At 50.7% G+C, this 14,077-nt stretch overlaps 1 protein-coding gene across 16 annotated transcripts; it reads left to right on the forward strand.

Annotated features, from left to right (window-relative positions):
• The first annotated feature begins 76 nt into the window (after positions 1 to 76).
• On the forward strand, positions 77 to 12,998 carry PDIK1L (PDLIM1 interacting kinase 1 like). Of its 16 annotated transcripts, none has more exons than XR_013941833.1 (5): positions 146 to 303; positions 1,790 to 2,091; positions 4,737 to 9,557; positions 10,173 to 10,222; positions 12,467 to 12,998. XR_013941833.1 is itself a non-coding variant. In XM_080567293.1 (3 exons), exons 2-3 carry the CDS (start codon positions 1,807 to 1,809, stop codon positions 5,478 to 5,480), a joined length of 1,029 nt encoding a protein of 342 aa, XP_080423419.1. In that variant the 5' UTR covers positions 77 to 205; positions 1,790 to 1,806; the 3' UTR covers positions 5,481 to 12,998. The 16 variants fall into 16 exon arrangements, 3 of the variants coding, with proteins under 3 accessions (XP_080423419.1, XP_080423417.1, XP_080423418.1); XR_013941835.1 differs by having other exon boundaries at positions 4,737 to 8,811; positions 9,437 to 9,557; positions 10,173 to 12,998; XR_013941837.1 differs by having other exon boundaries at positions 4,737 to 8,811; positions 10,616 to 12,998.
• Positions 12,999 to 14,077: the final 1,079 nt, after the last annotated feature.

Genomic DNA, 14,077 nt, shown 5'->3' on the forward strand with positions numbered 1-14,077 from the left:
AAGGCGCCACAAAAGGCGCGAGGGACCCCCGTTAGCTATTGATTAACGCCGGGCGATTGATTAATTAATGACACAGAACTGAGGCGGCCGGGGGCGGTGCGAGGGGCGGGCCCTAAGATGGCCGCCGAGGGGGCGGGCCCTAAGATGGCGGCCGGGGGCGGGCCCTATAATGGCGGCCGGGCGGCGGCAGCGCGGCAGCGCTGAGGTAACGCGGGGGCCGCGTCCCCCCTCTGTCATAGAGGGACATGGCCGCGGGGTTCGGGGCTCCACGGGGAGGTTCGGAGGCGGCAGCCTCCGCCTCAGGTGTGTGTGTGTGGAGCCCCGCCGTGAGGGGCTCGGCTACCGGCGGCGGGCAGGGCCCTGTGGGGCCGCTTCTCCTCAGGCCCCGGTGCTGGGGATCGGGGGACGGGGGGACGGGGCCTCTCCGCCGGCAGCCCCGGGGCTGCGGGCGCTTTCTGCTCGCTGAGCACCGAGGGGTTTTCCCCGGGAGGTTTTTGGCCGCTGGTGAGGTCGCAGAGCCCTGAACCCCCCCGTGGAAGCGGCCCTGGCTCCGTGCGAGCGTTGCTGGAAGCGTTGGCTGCAGGGCTTTGAGGAGAGCTTTGAAGGGTCCGCGGTAGTATTGCCCTGAGACTGATGATACCTGTCTCTCTCTCTTTGTCTCTTTTTTTTGTTTGTTTTGTTTTCCCTCCAAAAAAATAGTACCTAAAACGCTGGAAATACTTGAAAGCTCCCTCCTAATAACAGGCTCTTTTGATGTGGTCCTTATTGCCTGGTTTACTGACCTAGAGAATTACATTTATCACTGGCATTCTTGCAAGCTATTTCTGATACACTAACTGTGATATCTTTTTTTTCTTGCATTTCATTCTGTTTGACCAGTGATATTTGGCCAGACAATTTTTTTCTGTCTATAGGCAGTGTCCCATTTCGGTCTGTTTGTATGGAGGCGGTGCTGGTGTGTTTTGATTTGTAATCCTTGAGGGAAGTGTGCAGGGAGGTTCATAAATCTGTGGCAGTGTTTGGTGTTTTTTTCCTGAGTGTGTGTGTGTCTTGTTTTCCTTACAGAGCAATATGCTTGTTTTTGTTGAAGTCCTTACCCCGTTGAGCAAAGCTGCAAGTTAGGTGCTGGGTACAAGCTTCTGTAATAAGTCGCTCTTTTACTCTTTTTGTAACAATAGAATTCGTACAGATGAAACCACTTGGAACATCATAGTAAAATTAAAAGTCTGTGAAGTATCCTCTTATCTTAGTACCAGAGGAAACAAAAGCATTATTAAATCCCAACAGAAATATTTATCTATGCAATTATGTTCTTAAAGACAGCTTTATTTAAATCTGTTACTCCTCAACCACAGGCTTCAACTAGAACCTCTTCTCTGCTCTCCCAGGCGTGGATGGAGAGCATGACAGAGTGCTGTTACTCACGTAGACACTCACAAAGGACACTGAGAGAAAGGAGTAGGAGAGTACATGATAATCCTGTCTCAGCACAGTACAATTCTAGGTTTGAATTGTTGCCTTCCTGAAAACTGAGCTGTATTTTAAATCTTAACAGTCCCACCAAAGTGATGCACTTTTAGCTAGCCCTTAAGAGGTCCAGGTTTACAGAATAACTTCTGAAATATTCTAGCACTCGAACGCAGCGTTACGTTCCGTGCAATGCCCAGAGGTGCTGCCCTGTTATTTGAAGGGTATTGATAGACTTCATATTGCCACGCCATATGGGGGAAAATGCAGCTCAGTTCTTGTTCATAAGTTATAGTTCTGTGGGTTTTTCCCCCTTCCCCAGAACCCTTGATCTTGAAGATGGTGAGTAGCCAGCCTAAGTACGATCTAATACGGGAGGTTGGTCGTGGCAGTTATGGTGTGGTGTACGAAGCAGTCGTCAGGAAGACCTCTGCCCGGGTCGCTGTGAAAAAGATTCGGTGCCATGCTCCAGAGAACGTGGAACTAGCTCTGCGTGAGTTCTGGGCACTTAGCAGTATCAAGAGCCAGCATCCCAACGTCATTCATCTGGAGGAGTGCATCTTGCAGAAAGATGGCATGGTGCAGAAGATGTCCCATGGCTCCAGTTCCTCCCTGTACTTACAGGTACATGAAGCTGAGGTAACGGGGTGGAAGCGCTTAATATGGATGTGCAGCTGGGAGGGAAGGAGATGGGTAGCTAAGACTACTTTTGAGGTATTCTTAGTTAGGAGAGGGTATTTTCACGTTGCTGACACCCAAGAGCTACTTTGTCCTCAAAAGAGCACATGTATTGAACAATCACCTGTATCTTTTAATTTAAAGCCATGCCACTCTAAAAGACTCCGGGATGTGCTTTGCTAATTTGAGGAAACACCGCAGATAAAGCACAAGGGAGTTGATAGAAGTCCCGCTGCAGGGTTAACAAGTCGTACTAGTGTCTTGAGACAGAGCTCTGAAGAATTTCTTCCTCTCGGATGCCCTTAGAGGGGAAGTAGCTGTCTGATTTCTTAAAGAATTTTAAGTGTTGGCTTCCTAAATAATAAGCAATTGCTAGAGTACATGGAGCTGTTTAAAATTCTTTGTGTAAATAACTGGATCTCTTCAAAGAGAAGCAAAGGTATGATAAATAGTGGAGCGGAGGAATAAATATTGCTTTTCCCTGTGTGGCTATTACAAGCTGAGTTGCCTTAAAGTTTGAAGGCACATACTTCTGGAAGAAGTACTCCAGTATATTTCAAGGGAGAACCTTGAAATCTCGTCTGATTCATTCCCTTGTCAGGGATCTGCCCCAAACTTTAAGTCAACCCTTGACAGAAACTTGTCCGTTTGGTTTAAAAAGTCAGTAGCCTGCTCAATGTTTATTGTTATCCATAGTTGACTTTTATTGTTTTGGTTTTTGTTGTTGTTGTTGCATGCCTGGCACAGGGCCTTTTGTTACTGGACATCGATTTGACAGCACTTCACGGCTGTCCAGATCCCGTTGTGCTGGGTGCTGTATGAGCCTGAGAGCGAGGACTCTTGCCGTTGTGAACGTGCCATAGCTCGGTTGTTGTTATTGGCTGGCTTTCATGAAGGCATTAGGGTAAAACAACTCTGCTCAGCTCATACAGGAGAAATTAGTGCCTTACCTTCCTAGTTGTTAGTGGATCCCTGAGATACTGCATGAAACTTGAAGACAGCTGAACAGGGAGGAGTTTAAAAAAGGGGGTTTTGAGGGGAAGGCTGCAGGGTGGAACTGCGAGGTGGGGGGAGAGCTTCCAGGGCACCTGCAGCACTGATTTTTGCTGGTAGTCTGTTAGTAATGCAGTGCGTAGATCTTGCATGCGCGTGGGGCACAAGTGCTGCAGATTGTTTTCCTCTCCAGAGAGCAGAGAAGGGCAAAGGGCAGGGCTGAGCTGGGCTCGCTTTATAATAGCATATGCTAAAATAGAGAACCCCAGATCTCCTGTGGTGTGCCCTCTCCTCTCCCTGCCCCAGGTGCTATTACATTACAGAGCTGGGCTGGTGCAGTGGGCAGCAGGCTGGCTGGGAAGGGGGTGTCGGTGTCCCCTGCAGTGCTCTGGGGCAGGACCTAAACTAGTGTCAGCTCAGCCAAGCTGATTTAGTGAGACCTGGGGACTAGCTTGGCGTCCGGGCTAGTTTTTGCTGTCCTGATGCTCTGAGCCAAAATACAAGGCCAGCTTCTGTAAACCCATGTGGAGGGAGGAACTGCGTGTTGGTGTGCTCTTGGCAAGGAGGCTCCTCCTGTGCTGCCATACCTTAATCTCCTGGTATTGACTCTGAGCCCTGAGTACACAGTTTGAGTTCTAACATGGAGTTACTCCTAAGTTAGTCTGGTTTGAGTACTAGCCGTGCTTGTAATTCAAGATAGCTATAATTTGCTACTAATTTTGCTCTTGAATGGAAAACACCACTTTTAAAGAAGTATTTTAAAATGTCTCTCTAAATATTAATAACTACCTTAATTTTTGGAAGCCTGTAGAAGCTACATTTGGTAAACATTTGTTTGCTACTAACAAATAATGGCAAGTCTTACAGCCAGCTCAGAGGAGCTGAAAAGGCAAATGTGTAGCTGTGTAAACAGGGTTAGCAAAAGCGACTGCTGGTTTACTCCTGCTTTTTGTATGAAGTGGCTCTTAGAACTAGCTGCTGGAGTCATTCAGTGCTTGTGTTCTAGGAAGTAGCTGGTGAATAATGATGGTGAGAAAGGTGTTACTTGCAACAGCTGTTCAGTTGTGCCTGTAGATTAGTGTTCTCCTGAGCCAAGAGATCCTTTACTGACACTTGCTAGAATGCCTTCATGTGTAAGGAACGGAGAGCAGGCTTTAAAAACCTATCGTGATGCTGCAGAGGACAAACAGAATCTGCTGGTGCTGTGCAGGGGTTACTCGGAGCTGTTTGTACATGAGGCTGTTAGCAAAATGGGTGGGACAGGCTTTGTTGGGGTGGGACGCTGCCCAGCTGAAACAGATGGGAGTGAAATAGCCACTTGGTATCTCTCAAAATACTCTTATCGGGGTCTAGCTCTAGTTTCTGGGCAGCAGTGTGAGCTTGATATGCTTCGTGCACACACAAATAAAGAGGCTGTCAAATACTTTGTGATTTTCTTTTAAATCATAAGCTCTGCATTAACCTTTACTTTTACCGGTTGCGGTATCTTACTCTCTGGATTGTTGAGAGGAAGATCCAAAACTCATGCGTTTTTTCCATCATATCTTTATATTCCTGTGCTCATCAGGTAGTTATGACGCTTCTCTCCCTTGTTGCAGCTTGTAGAGACCTCGTTAAAAGGAGAAATAGTCTTTGACCCCAGAAGTGCTTATTACCTATGGTTTGTAATGGATTTCTGTGATGGAGGAGATATGAATGAGTATCTGTTGTCCCGAAAGCCTAACCGCAAGACCAACACCAGTTTCATGCTTCAGCTCAGCAGTGCCCTGGCTTTCCTGCACAAAAACCAAATTATTCATCGTGATCTCAAACCTGACAATATCCTGATATCCCAGAGCAGGATGGATGCTAGTGACTTGGAGCCCACGCTGAAAGTAGCTGATTTTGGGCTGAGTAAGGTGTGTTCGGCTTCAGGACAGAACCCCGAGGAACCAGTCAATGTAAATAAGTGTTTTCTATCAACTGCATGTGGGACTGACTTCTATATGGCCCCCGAAGTCTGGGAAGGACACTACACTGCCAAAGCAGACATTTTTGCCCTGGGGATCATAATCTGGGCGATGCTAGAAAGAATCACATTCATAGACACAGAAACAAAGAAAGAACTTCTGGGGAGTTACGTCAAGCAGGGGACAGCGATCGTGCCTGTTGGGGAGGCGCTTCTAGAAAACCCTAAAATGGAGCTACTCATCCCTGTAAAGAAAAAATCCATGAACGCTCGCATGAAACAGCTGATTAAGGAGATGCTGGCTGCCAACCCGCAGGACCGTCCCGATGCTTTTGAACTCGAGCTGCGATTAGTCAACATAGCTTTTAAAGACTATGGCAGCTGGGAGACGTGACCCGCCGAGCAGCCCGTCTCTTGGTAGAGCTGCTGCTGGCCTAACTGATGGTGCAACTTCGTGGCAGTAAAAGAAACGAGCCTGATCTCAAACCTGCGGGTTTAGTTCCTTCCGACAGAATTTTGGGTTTCATAAACTATCAGAATGTGAGTTGGCCGTTGTGTTAGCACTGCGTCGATGTGTGTGTTACCAGGATGTCCATATGCAAGTGTAAGACGTGACGGTGTTCGTTTGTGTACGTTGGCAGTGGGATGTCTTAAGAGCTGAGACGTGGTTTCCAGCAATATCTCAGAGTATTTCCTACATTCCAGTTTCCTATATCAGTATTAGGAACTCTCATGGAAAAAGAGGTTTGCATGCTGGCAGTGCAAATCTTCAGGCTTTGTAAAGTAATTCTGTGTATATATTTATGTCTACGAGTGACTGGGAGCGTGTGCCTGTAAGTGTGTTGCATTCCATGGGGAAATGACACTTCTCTTAAATTATTTGCTGTGGGTCTGAATGATTGGGGTCTGCTAGAACACCGGGTGAGGAAGATGGGTGAGAAGCATTCCTTCTTCTCCAGTCCTGGATAACTTTTATTTATTTTTGTTATCTAATGTTAAAGATAGGGTCTGAGACTTGACTTTGTAGACAAAAAAATATACAATGCAAGGGTATCAGCAGCTTTAAAAGTGCTGAGGTGGTTGAGTTTAGCACTTCCAGCCTAATGAGCTCATCACTGTGGGAGTCAAATTACAAGTGCATGCAATCAGGTGCTGGCATGGTGGCTAGTTCATTAACCATTCAATTCTGCTTTCCCCTACTAATCAAATACTTTATTAATCCATTAATCTACAGCTTCACAACATGCTCCCTCCTTTAAACTAGAATCCAGTAGCAAACTGAGTAGTTACGGTAGAGCTTCCATGTGAAAAGGCAAATCCCTGATGAGGGAATCCAGCAGCATAAAGCATTGTTCTGAAGATTCTCCAAAATAATGGTTACGGCACGTTTTTCTTGTTAAGCGGATCTGTTACTGGTCATGGTCTCCCTTTCTGGTGCTGCCTGTAACCTGGTAGCGACGAGGAGATGAAGGGATGGCTGTCTTCTTGAACACACCTCAAATACGGGAGAAAACTCTTAGTGATCAGTGGAAGGCGTCTCAGACTTGTGCAGCGACCTTGGCCCATCTTTGGATTTATTTTCCTCCTTTTAATAAGTAATATTTAAAACCGCTGCCAGTAGGAAAGAAAGCTTTGGAGCAGCTGGAAGGCTGCTTATCCCCCTTCCGTACTGCACAGGAGCATGTTCACGTGCTAAGAGATGTTTCATTTATGCTACCTGACACTGCAGGCCGGACAGAAGCTGCTTTGTGCTGGTATAACACTTTTTTTCTTTTGGCTGCAGGAGCATGACCTTTCCCATCAATCTGACCTTCTGGAAATGTAGTCCTTAAAAAAAAAAGCAGTTTTTATTAAAGCTGCAGCAAAGGTTGTTTTTTCTTAATAAAATCAATTCAATACTTTGGTTTTCTTAAATCTTACCTGGAAACTGCCATGAAACCTGAAACTCTGCCCAGAGTGAGAAAGAAGCAAAACCAGCAAATTTATAGGAGAAGCAAAGGTTTCTGATTCTACCGGACTTCTGAGGCTTGACAGGCTACAGCAGGAAGTTCTCACCTGCAGGCCTTGCCTGCCGAGTGTAGTCCTGGTGGCAGCAGTTACCTGGGGGTCCGTAGTGGTTAATTCGTAGTTTGCGTCACTTGGTGTAAGGCAGATTGCCTGAACAGTGATGCTCAGACAGACATATTTTCCTGTCTCAAAGCAAAACAATATTTAGTGTCTAGATGAGCTTTCCGAAGTGACTTCGGGAGGGTGGTGCTGCGTCACACCGAGGTGTTTGGGTCCGGCAGAGTGCCTTGCGCCTGAGCTGGCAGGGATGGAGGCGAGTGCATCGTGCTGAAGGTACGGCCTCTTGCCTGCACGGATGTCCCAGCACTGCACCGTCCCTGCAGGGAGCTTCGTCTGTAAAGGAAGCCTGGGAGCCTCTCTGAGTAATGGGTGACGAGGAGAGCTCTGTTCCCGTGTTCTAGAAGTGGAGGTCTGCTCATTCTCCTGTCTTAACTGGGCTCGGTACAACTGGAGACTCAGCTTGTTAGGAGGAAAGCAAACCTCTTGCTCTCTGTGCTAACACCTCTACAGCACTTACATCCCTGCGTGGTCGTTCAGGGAGGCTGCGTAAAGCTGAGGGTAGGTAACCTTTCAGGTCAAACTTTTGAAAATGCATTAACTTCCTCCTCTCTCCTGCCCACCCAAAAGACAGAATCAGCTCTGTTAATTCAACTCTGTTAATTTTACGGTATTAATCTACTCCAGAATAATAGTACTTACCGGTAAGGCTCTCTGCAAATCATTTGATTCTCCTCTGAAGTACTTCAAAGGATGAGCACCAAACGTGCTGCCTGCCTGCGGTGCAGAAATGAGTGCTAATGAATGCACAAAAAACTTGTTTTTTGACTCCCACAGGATGCGTTTGCACTGATTGCCACTTTAAAGGGTGGGGGTACCTGAAATCCCTCGCATGGTGCTTAGCCTTGCTGTTGGGTGACACCGAGCATTTCCTTGGCTCGTTGAATGACAGTCCTTGAGGTTTGTGTTCTGTTTGATTTTTGTTGTCTGAGGTCTTTGTTTTCAAACCTTCGGTAAAGCAAACTGTTGTAGCAGCTACAGAACTATTCACCAGCGTGACACAAAGTCAAGATACTCTTCGGCACTCAGAAAAGGTTTTTTTCAAATCTTTCTTTAAAAATTGTAAAATATATTTTGTGCAGAATTTATAATGGGGGAGATTATTGTGTAATTTATTAAGTTCATGACTTTTTTTTGAAATAAAACCTGGATTTCGATGAAGCTTTTGAACTCTCTACCGAGAAATGCTTTCCTTTCAGTCAGCACAATGTCACCCAGGTGCCAGGCAGGCTGCAGAAAGGTTTACTCGCTCTGCTAGAGGAGTAGTGAGCTGTAGGAGTACTCGAAGTGCCTTCAGGGTGGAAAAGATGCTGGGTCGGCCAGGAGCTGTGCTCAACATGTGTGGGTAGCGGCGGTGCCAGGCTCTGGCAGGTACGCTACATGCTGCTGGAGGATTTGCCAGAGCCCGGCGCTGCTGGATGTGCCCGCAGCTGGCTTCTGGACCAGCTGAGGTGAGCCCTGGCTGTGTGGAGCCTTCTGCTGAGCCTCTTAAGAGTCAAAGCGCTGCTCCTCTGGGTGTGCTGCTTCCTTTTCAAAGACGGGATTAAAGACGGAAGAAGTCTCGCATCCACTGCGTGCTTGAAGCTGTTACTACAAGCAGAGTGAGTACCACCCTGGGCTGCATGGAAATCTCCGGCAGCCTGTCTGCTCTGTTACTGGTATGACTGGATTTGAGGCTGTGAATAGATGCTGCTGCTTTTCTGGGCGCTGCTGCTCCTCCTCCCTCTGAAGCAAGCCTTCCCCCTGCGGGGAACGAGTGCTGGAATAGCAAACTCTCACCCAGAAGACCTCCAGCTGTTCCTCGGTGGGTGAGCCCTGTTCCCCTCTCCCCAGCACGCTGCAATCCCCCGTGCAGAGAGCTGAGGGCAGCCGGGTAAAAGCATCCTCCCGCACGCTTCCCTCCTGCGTGCGGGGGCTGAGCTGTTTGATCCAGCCTGGTTTTGTTCGGAGCTGGTGGCAGAGCTGGTGCTGGGGCTGACCCAGCTGTAAATGGTGTCCTGGGGGCCGCGAGGTGCTGGCGACCCGCTGGTCTCACACGCCCCGAGAAACCTTAGAAATAAAGGCGAAGAAATGCTATTACTTATACATGGTACAGGAGGCAAAGGTCATTTGCATGTTTTTAATTAAAAAGTGCTCCAGAACAAAGGGTGGTGCAGACTGGGAGTGAGACTAGCGCAAACTGGAAATGCTATAAATTATCCCGTCCTCCTGTTTTTACCCCACCAGCAAACCCAAACCCAGTAGCCTCATGGATGCCGGGTGTGCTTGCATCGTCGCCTGGAGTTTTGTGTTCCCTGGTGCTGCAGGCAGGCAGGTCCCCGCCCGGCCAGGAGCTGTGGTGAAATCTGTAAGTCAGCACAGTCATTGCAAAAGAGAAAGGGTTTGAAATTTAAATTTTCTTTTCCATTAAAGGATAAGCACCTTAATTAAAGGGGAGAGTTGCACCTCTGGTTAGCTGTAAGACCGGTGACTTTAAATACAGACACAAGCTAAATCCCTCCCCCGTAAAATGGAGGAAACTGAACCTGCACACTTGAAATATGCCTAGTGCGTGGAAAAAGAGAATTAAAATCTCTGAAGAAATGCTCTTACAGACCCTAGAAGTTAAACAAAGCTGCATCTCAGCTCAAATAACCCACCCCCTGCTTTATTTTGCTCGTCTCGCAGAGTGCAGAGTCCTTGGGCTGCGGATTGCCCGTCCCGTTTCCTCGGGCAGGGTTTGGCTGGGAGCTCCCTGCCCCGTAGCGCTGGGGCTGCGAGCTCGTGTTTGTGTTTGGTGCTTGGTGCCCGTTTGAACGCGGCTGTCCGTCGTGCCAGCCAATTGCCGCTCCTGCCTGAGCCGCGGCGCGATGGCGGGCGTTGTTTTCTGGGGGAGATGAGGCCCTGCCTGCGGTGGCAGCGCTGCCCGCCCCTTGGAAGGATGCCCTCGCTCTGAAGTAACGTCTCTTTTCCTCTCGTGCAGCGGCTGAGCAGACACGCTCGGGTGGACTCTGGACTGCGGGCAGCACGGAGGTAACCTCTGCGGTGCTTTGCCCCTCGCTGTGCCCGTGTCGCCCGAATCCTCTCTGGGATCCATCGCGAAGTGTTTTCGGTCTTCACTGGTGGCCTGCGCTGTAAGCCCAAGAAGCGGGGTCCCTCGGGGAGCTTGTTACAAGTCTTTAAACATAAACTGCAGTTCGTTGGCAGCTCAGGCGCTGCTGAGCACTGACCGGGTTTCGTTTCCTTTTTGCTCGGGGTCTGGGAGCAGTTCATGCAAAGTGCTGGCTATTCTTACACGCAATTAAGGAAGAGGGATCTGTCTCAAGTGTCACAAGCTGTCCTGAGTGCCTGCACTGTATTCGGGGAGGGGTTGGGAGGTGGAAATCCCAGCCCAAGCTGCTGCTGCTTCTCCCCTCTTACCACCAGGTCTGTAAGCATTTGGGGGAGTCAGAGGCCGTCTGCCTCTGTAAGCAGAGCAGGGGGAGCACGGAGAAGCTGAGCGACCCCAAAGATCAGCCAGCAGCCCCAGTGCGTCGCTGCAAGAGGAGCCACGGCCCAGGTGATGTTCTCCTCTTCGAGTCCCTTTGTTCCCAGATGAGTTTCCAGATTACTTGGGTGCCTGGAGCAGAAACACTTGCATAAGGGTTGCAGTCCCCGAGGAGCAGCCGGTGCTTGGGCCCCGTGGGCTGAGCTGGCAGGTGGCGAATTGGAGCTGTGGCTGCCACGGGCCTGGGGAGGAGGAGCAGGAGGAAGGCAACCTCCCTTGGGTGCCTCTCCCATAAATCCTGCTCCTTTCAAATGCTTTAACCAGGTAACGTACGCTGGGTTTGGGTGCTAGAGGGCATGGCTGACATGCTGTGTGTCTCTTGAAGTGGGTGAAGGGAGCAGCAGCGTTAGAATTGCAAATGCTCTGGGGTTTGAAACGAAAACAACAAAATGTCCGTGGGTCCTTTGCAGCAGGTGGGGGGTTCAGCCCAGACACTCGTATTTCGGAGACCCCTCTGTCGTGGTTACCTTCCCTTTCTCAACCTGTGTCCGTGGTCCGAATACTGACTGCTTTTGCTTCCCAGACTGGCGCAGGCACCCCAAGTCAGCGAGGCCAGCCTCACCCTGCAGTGTGGTTTGAAGCCCTGCCTGTCGGTAGGGCACGAACATCTGCGTGAGGCTCCGTGTCCTCCTCTCCTGTGCCCAACTGCTCTCCAGTTCCTACTTGCACAAACTTGTGGGTGGCTGCCTTAGATGAGGTGTTGGTTTCAGATTTATTTATGCCCATTTGAGCCCTTGATATTTTTAAACTTGTATAGCAGGCCTTCCACTCCTGCTCTGTCCCAAATACACGTTTGCGCATCTTGAGCCCTCTGGCTTGCAGCCATACAGCCTTGAGCCTGCCAGCTCACTTCGGCTGCTCTCCCCTCTTTGGTATTTACATGGGCCTCAGACCAGAAAGGGCTTCTGTGGGTTGGGAAAGTAAACTGGCAAGTAGAAACAGATGGCGATGTTATCAGTTCCCTCAGTCATGTCTGCACCTGGTCACAGCGGTGTTAAAGTGATTTGCAAAGGAGAAATGCATCTGGAGAGGTGACTGAGGGGCATGTTGAGCCCTGACCACTATCCCGTGGAAAGGCTCGACTCCGGAGAAGTGGATCTCCATATTTACTGTTTGTTTGCAGACCAGGTTGTTATTTTTCAGCTTTTTCTTGTATCCTGGTACATGCTGGGCTCTTTGGGTGTTTTGAGACCTTTCCCGGGAAGCCCAGTGGTGCTGAGGGGTCAGAGCTTCCTCCCTAGGAGGCCACGTCTCTGCATGCCCCGAGCAGAGCTGTGGGACGGCAGGTTAAGGACTATACAGAGAGCCCTTCTCTGCCTTTGGAGGAGCAGGGCTGTGAGCTCTGCTTATCCACACCAAACTTCCCTCTCTGGAAATCAGCTCATCCTCCCCGCAGAGGCAGTTGGCCATCGACAGCCTCAGTCCTCCTCCAGGTGTGGCTGTCATAGCCTGGGGGCTGCTCCTCTGGGGTGGGTCAGGGCTGTGGCAGGGCCCTGGTGATCTTGCAGAGCTCTTCTGGGGATCCTCCTCTGTGGTTCCTCCTCCTGGAGCCTGCGGTGTGTGATTACTTGCCCACCTCGTACGTGTCTCCACAAACTGGGAGAGGGGAGGTCTTGCTGGGAGCGGAGCTGTTTGATCAGGAGCTGGGCGTACTCTGAGAAGTCACTTGGGAGGGGTGAGCTGTGCTCTCGGACCTTTGGGGACTTTCTCAACCTTCTCTCCCATCACAGGCTGAAAGCATCCTCCAGCTGGACCCAAACCTGCGACTCTCCCGTAATCACTGGCCAGGCAGTGCTGAAGCATTAAGACAGACAGGCTTAATTAAATAACAAGAAACTTGAAGGGGCTGTGTGACTAAGAAATGCCACCCAGTGCGTTTACAAGAGGCTGCTTAATTGGGTAAATCACTTAAATCACTTCCTAGAAACTGAGGTGACAGCCACCCCCCCCTCACCCAGGGCTTAAGGAGCTGCCTGGCCTCCTGATGCCAGGGAGGATCCCTCAAACCGCCCCTTTTGAATCCCCCAAGGAATTTGGCTCGTGCAAATTGTAGTTCAGCAGTAAGTGCCTGCTGCCTGTGCCCCCCCCCCGTCTGTCTGTCTGTGCTGTTCCCAGGGCAGGGGAAGTGGCAGGCGCTTGGTGGAAGTGCATCACGGGGACACGCCACAGAAAAAGGGAATCAGAGGCTGCTCTTACTCATGGCTGTCTTTACCAGAATGGCTGCCTGAATTCCGGCTCGGAAAATAAACCTGTCTTAATGAACCGCGATTCCTGTTGTTTGGTGTTAAAACTGAGGTGGGTGGGGAGCAGATCCCAGTCCTGGTACGGGTTTCTCAGCCTCTTGTCCCCATACTTTTCCCGTTTTCCTCTGGAGCATCCCGCACTGTCCGGGTGGTGCTGGGAGCACAGCTCGGTGCGTTGCTCCTCCCCGGGTTTGTCCCTATTTTTGCTTTTGCTGGGGTTTGGCTTATGCCAGCAGAGCTCAGGCAAGCTTTGGTGTCTCAGATCTTGCTAAGGCCTCAACTTCAGGCTCGGTTTTTCCAGCACTGGGGGGTGCTGGCCCAAGTCCCCCCCCCTCCTGGCCCCCATTCCTGCCCACGGGGAGCTGCTGGGCGCTGACCCAGCCCCGGTTCCCGGCACTGGCAGTGACACCGGCAGTGACACCGGCGCTGCAGGAAGGAACTGGCGTGGGGGCAGGCAGGCTCGCGGCCATGTCCCCCTTCTTTAAGGGAACCTGCAGGTCCTGTGCCAAATTTCGTGGCTTTGTCCCTGCTACAGCCTCCTGGTTTCCTCTTCGGCTTCCTGGATGCAGGGAGCTGATGCAGGTCCCTGGGGTTGCCCAGGCTCTGCAGCACAAGCTCTGGGGAGCCTGAGTCCCCCCCTTCCAGGTGGGCTGGGGCGGCGTGTGGGGCCAGGGAGATGCTCGGCCCTCCAGGAAGGGGAGAGGGCAGAGGTAAAAATAACCCCCTGGGCTGGCTCCGGTCCCTGTGGCTTCCTGCAATTTACAGCCCTTCCCGGGGGAAGAGGAGGCAGGAACCTGCCTGGCTCAGAGCTCGCTTTGACCCTTTCACCACCGACAGAGGAGGGCTCGGGACTTTTCCTTGCTCTGTTCCGCCTGCCCGCTGCGGGACCCTGGGGAAGGGGGATTGCGGTGGGCTCCTGCTCTTGAGCTGGGCTCAGCATCTCCAGGGCAGGTAGAGGGGGGGAAAAGCTGGTGCAGTGGATGCGCTTCCATCCTTCTGCTCCTGGTGCAAAGTGTGTGAGGGGGGCGGACAGGCTGGGCCCCACCTGAGAGAAGGCAGACACCGCTGCTAGCGGCCCCCCAGGGGCAGAGGGTGGTG

The sequence above is a fragment of the Anser brachyrhynchus genome (assembly GCF_964034855.1).
Source record: "Anser brachyrhynchus genome assembly, chromosome: 24".
Lineage (NCBI taxonomy): Eukaryota > Metazoa > Chordata > Aves > Anseriformes > Anatidae > Anser > Anser brachyrhynchus.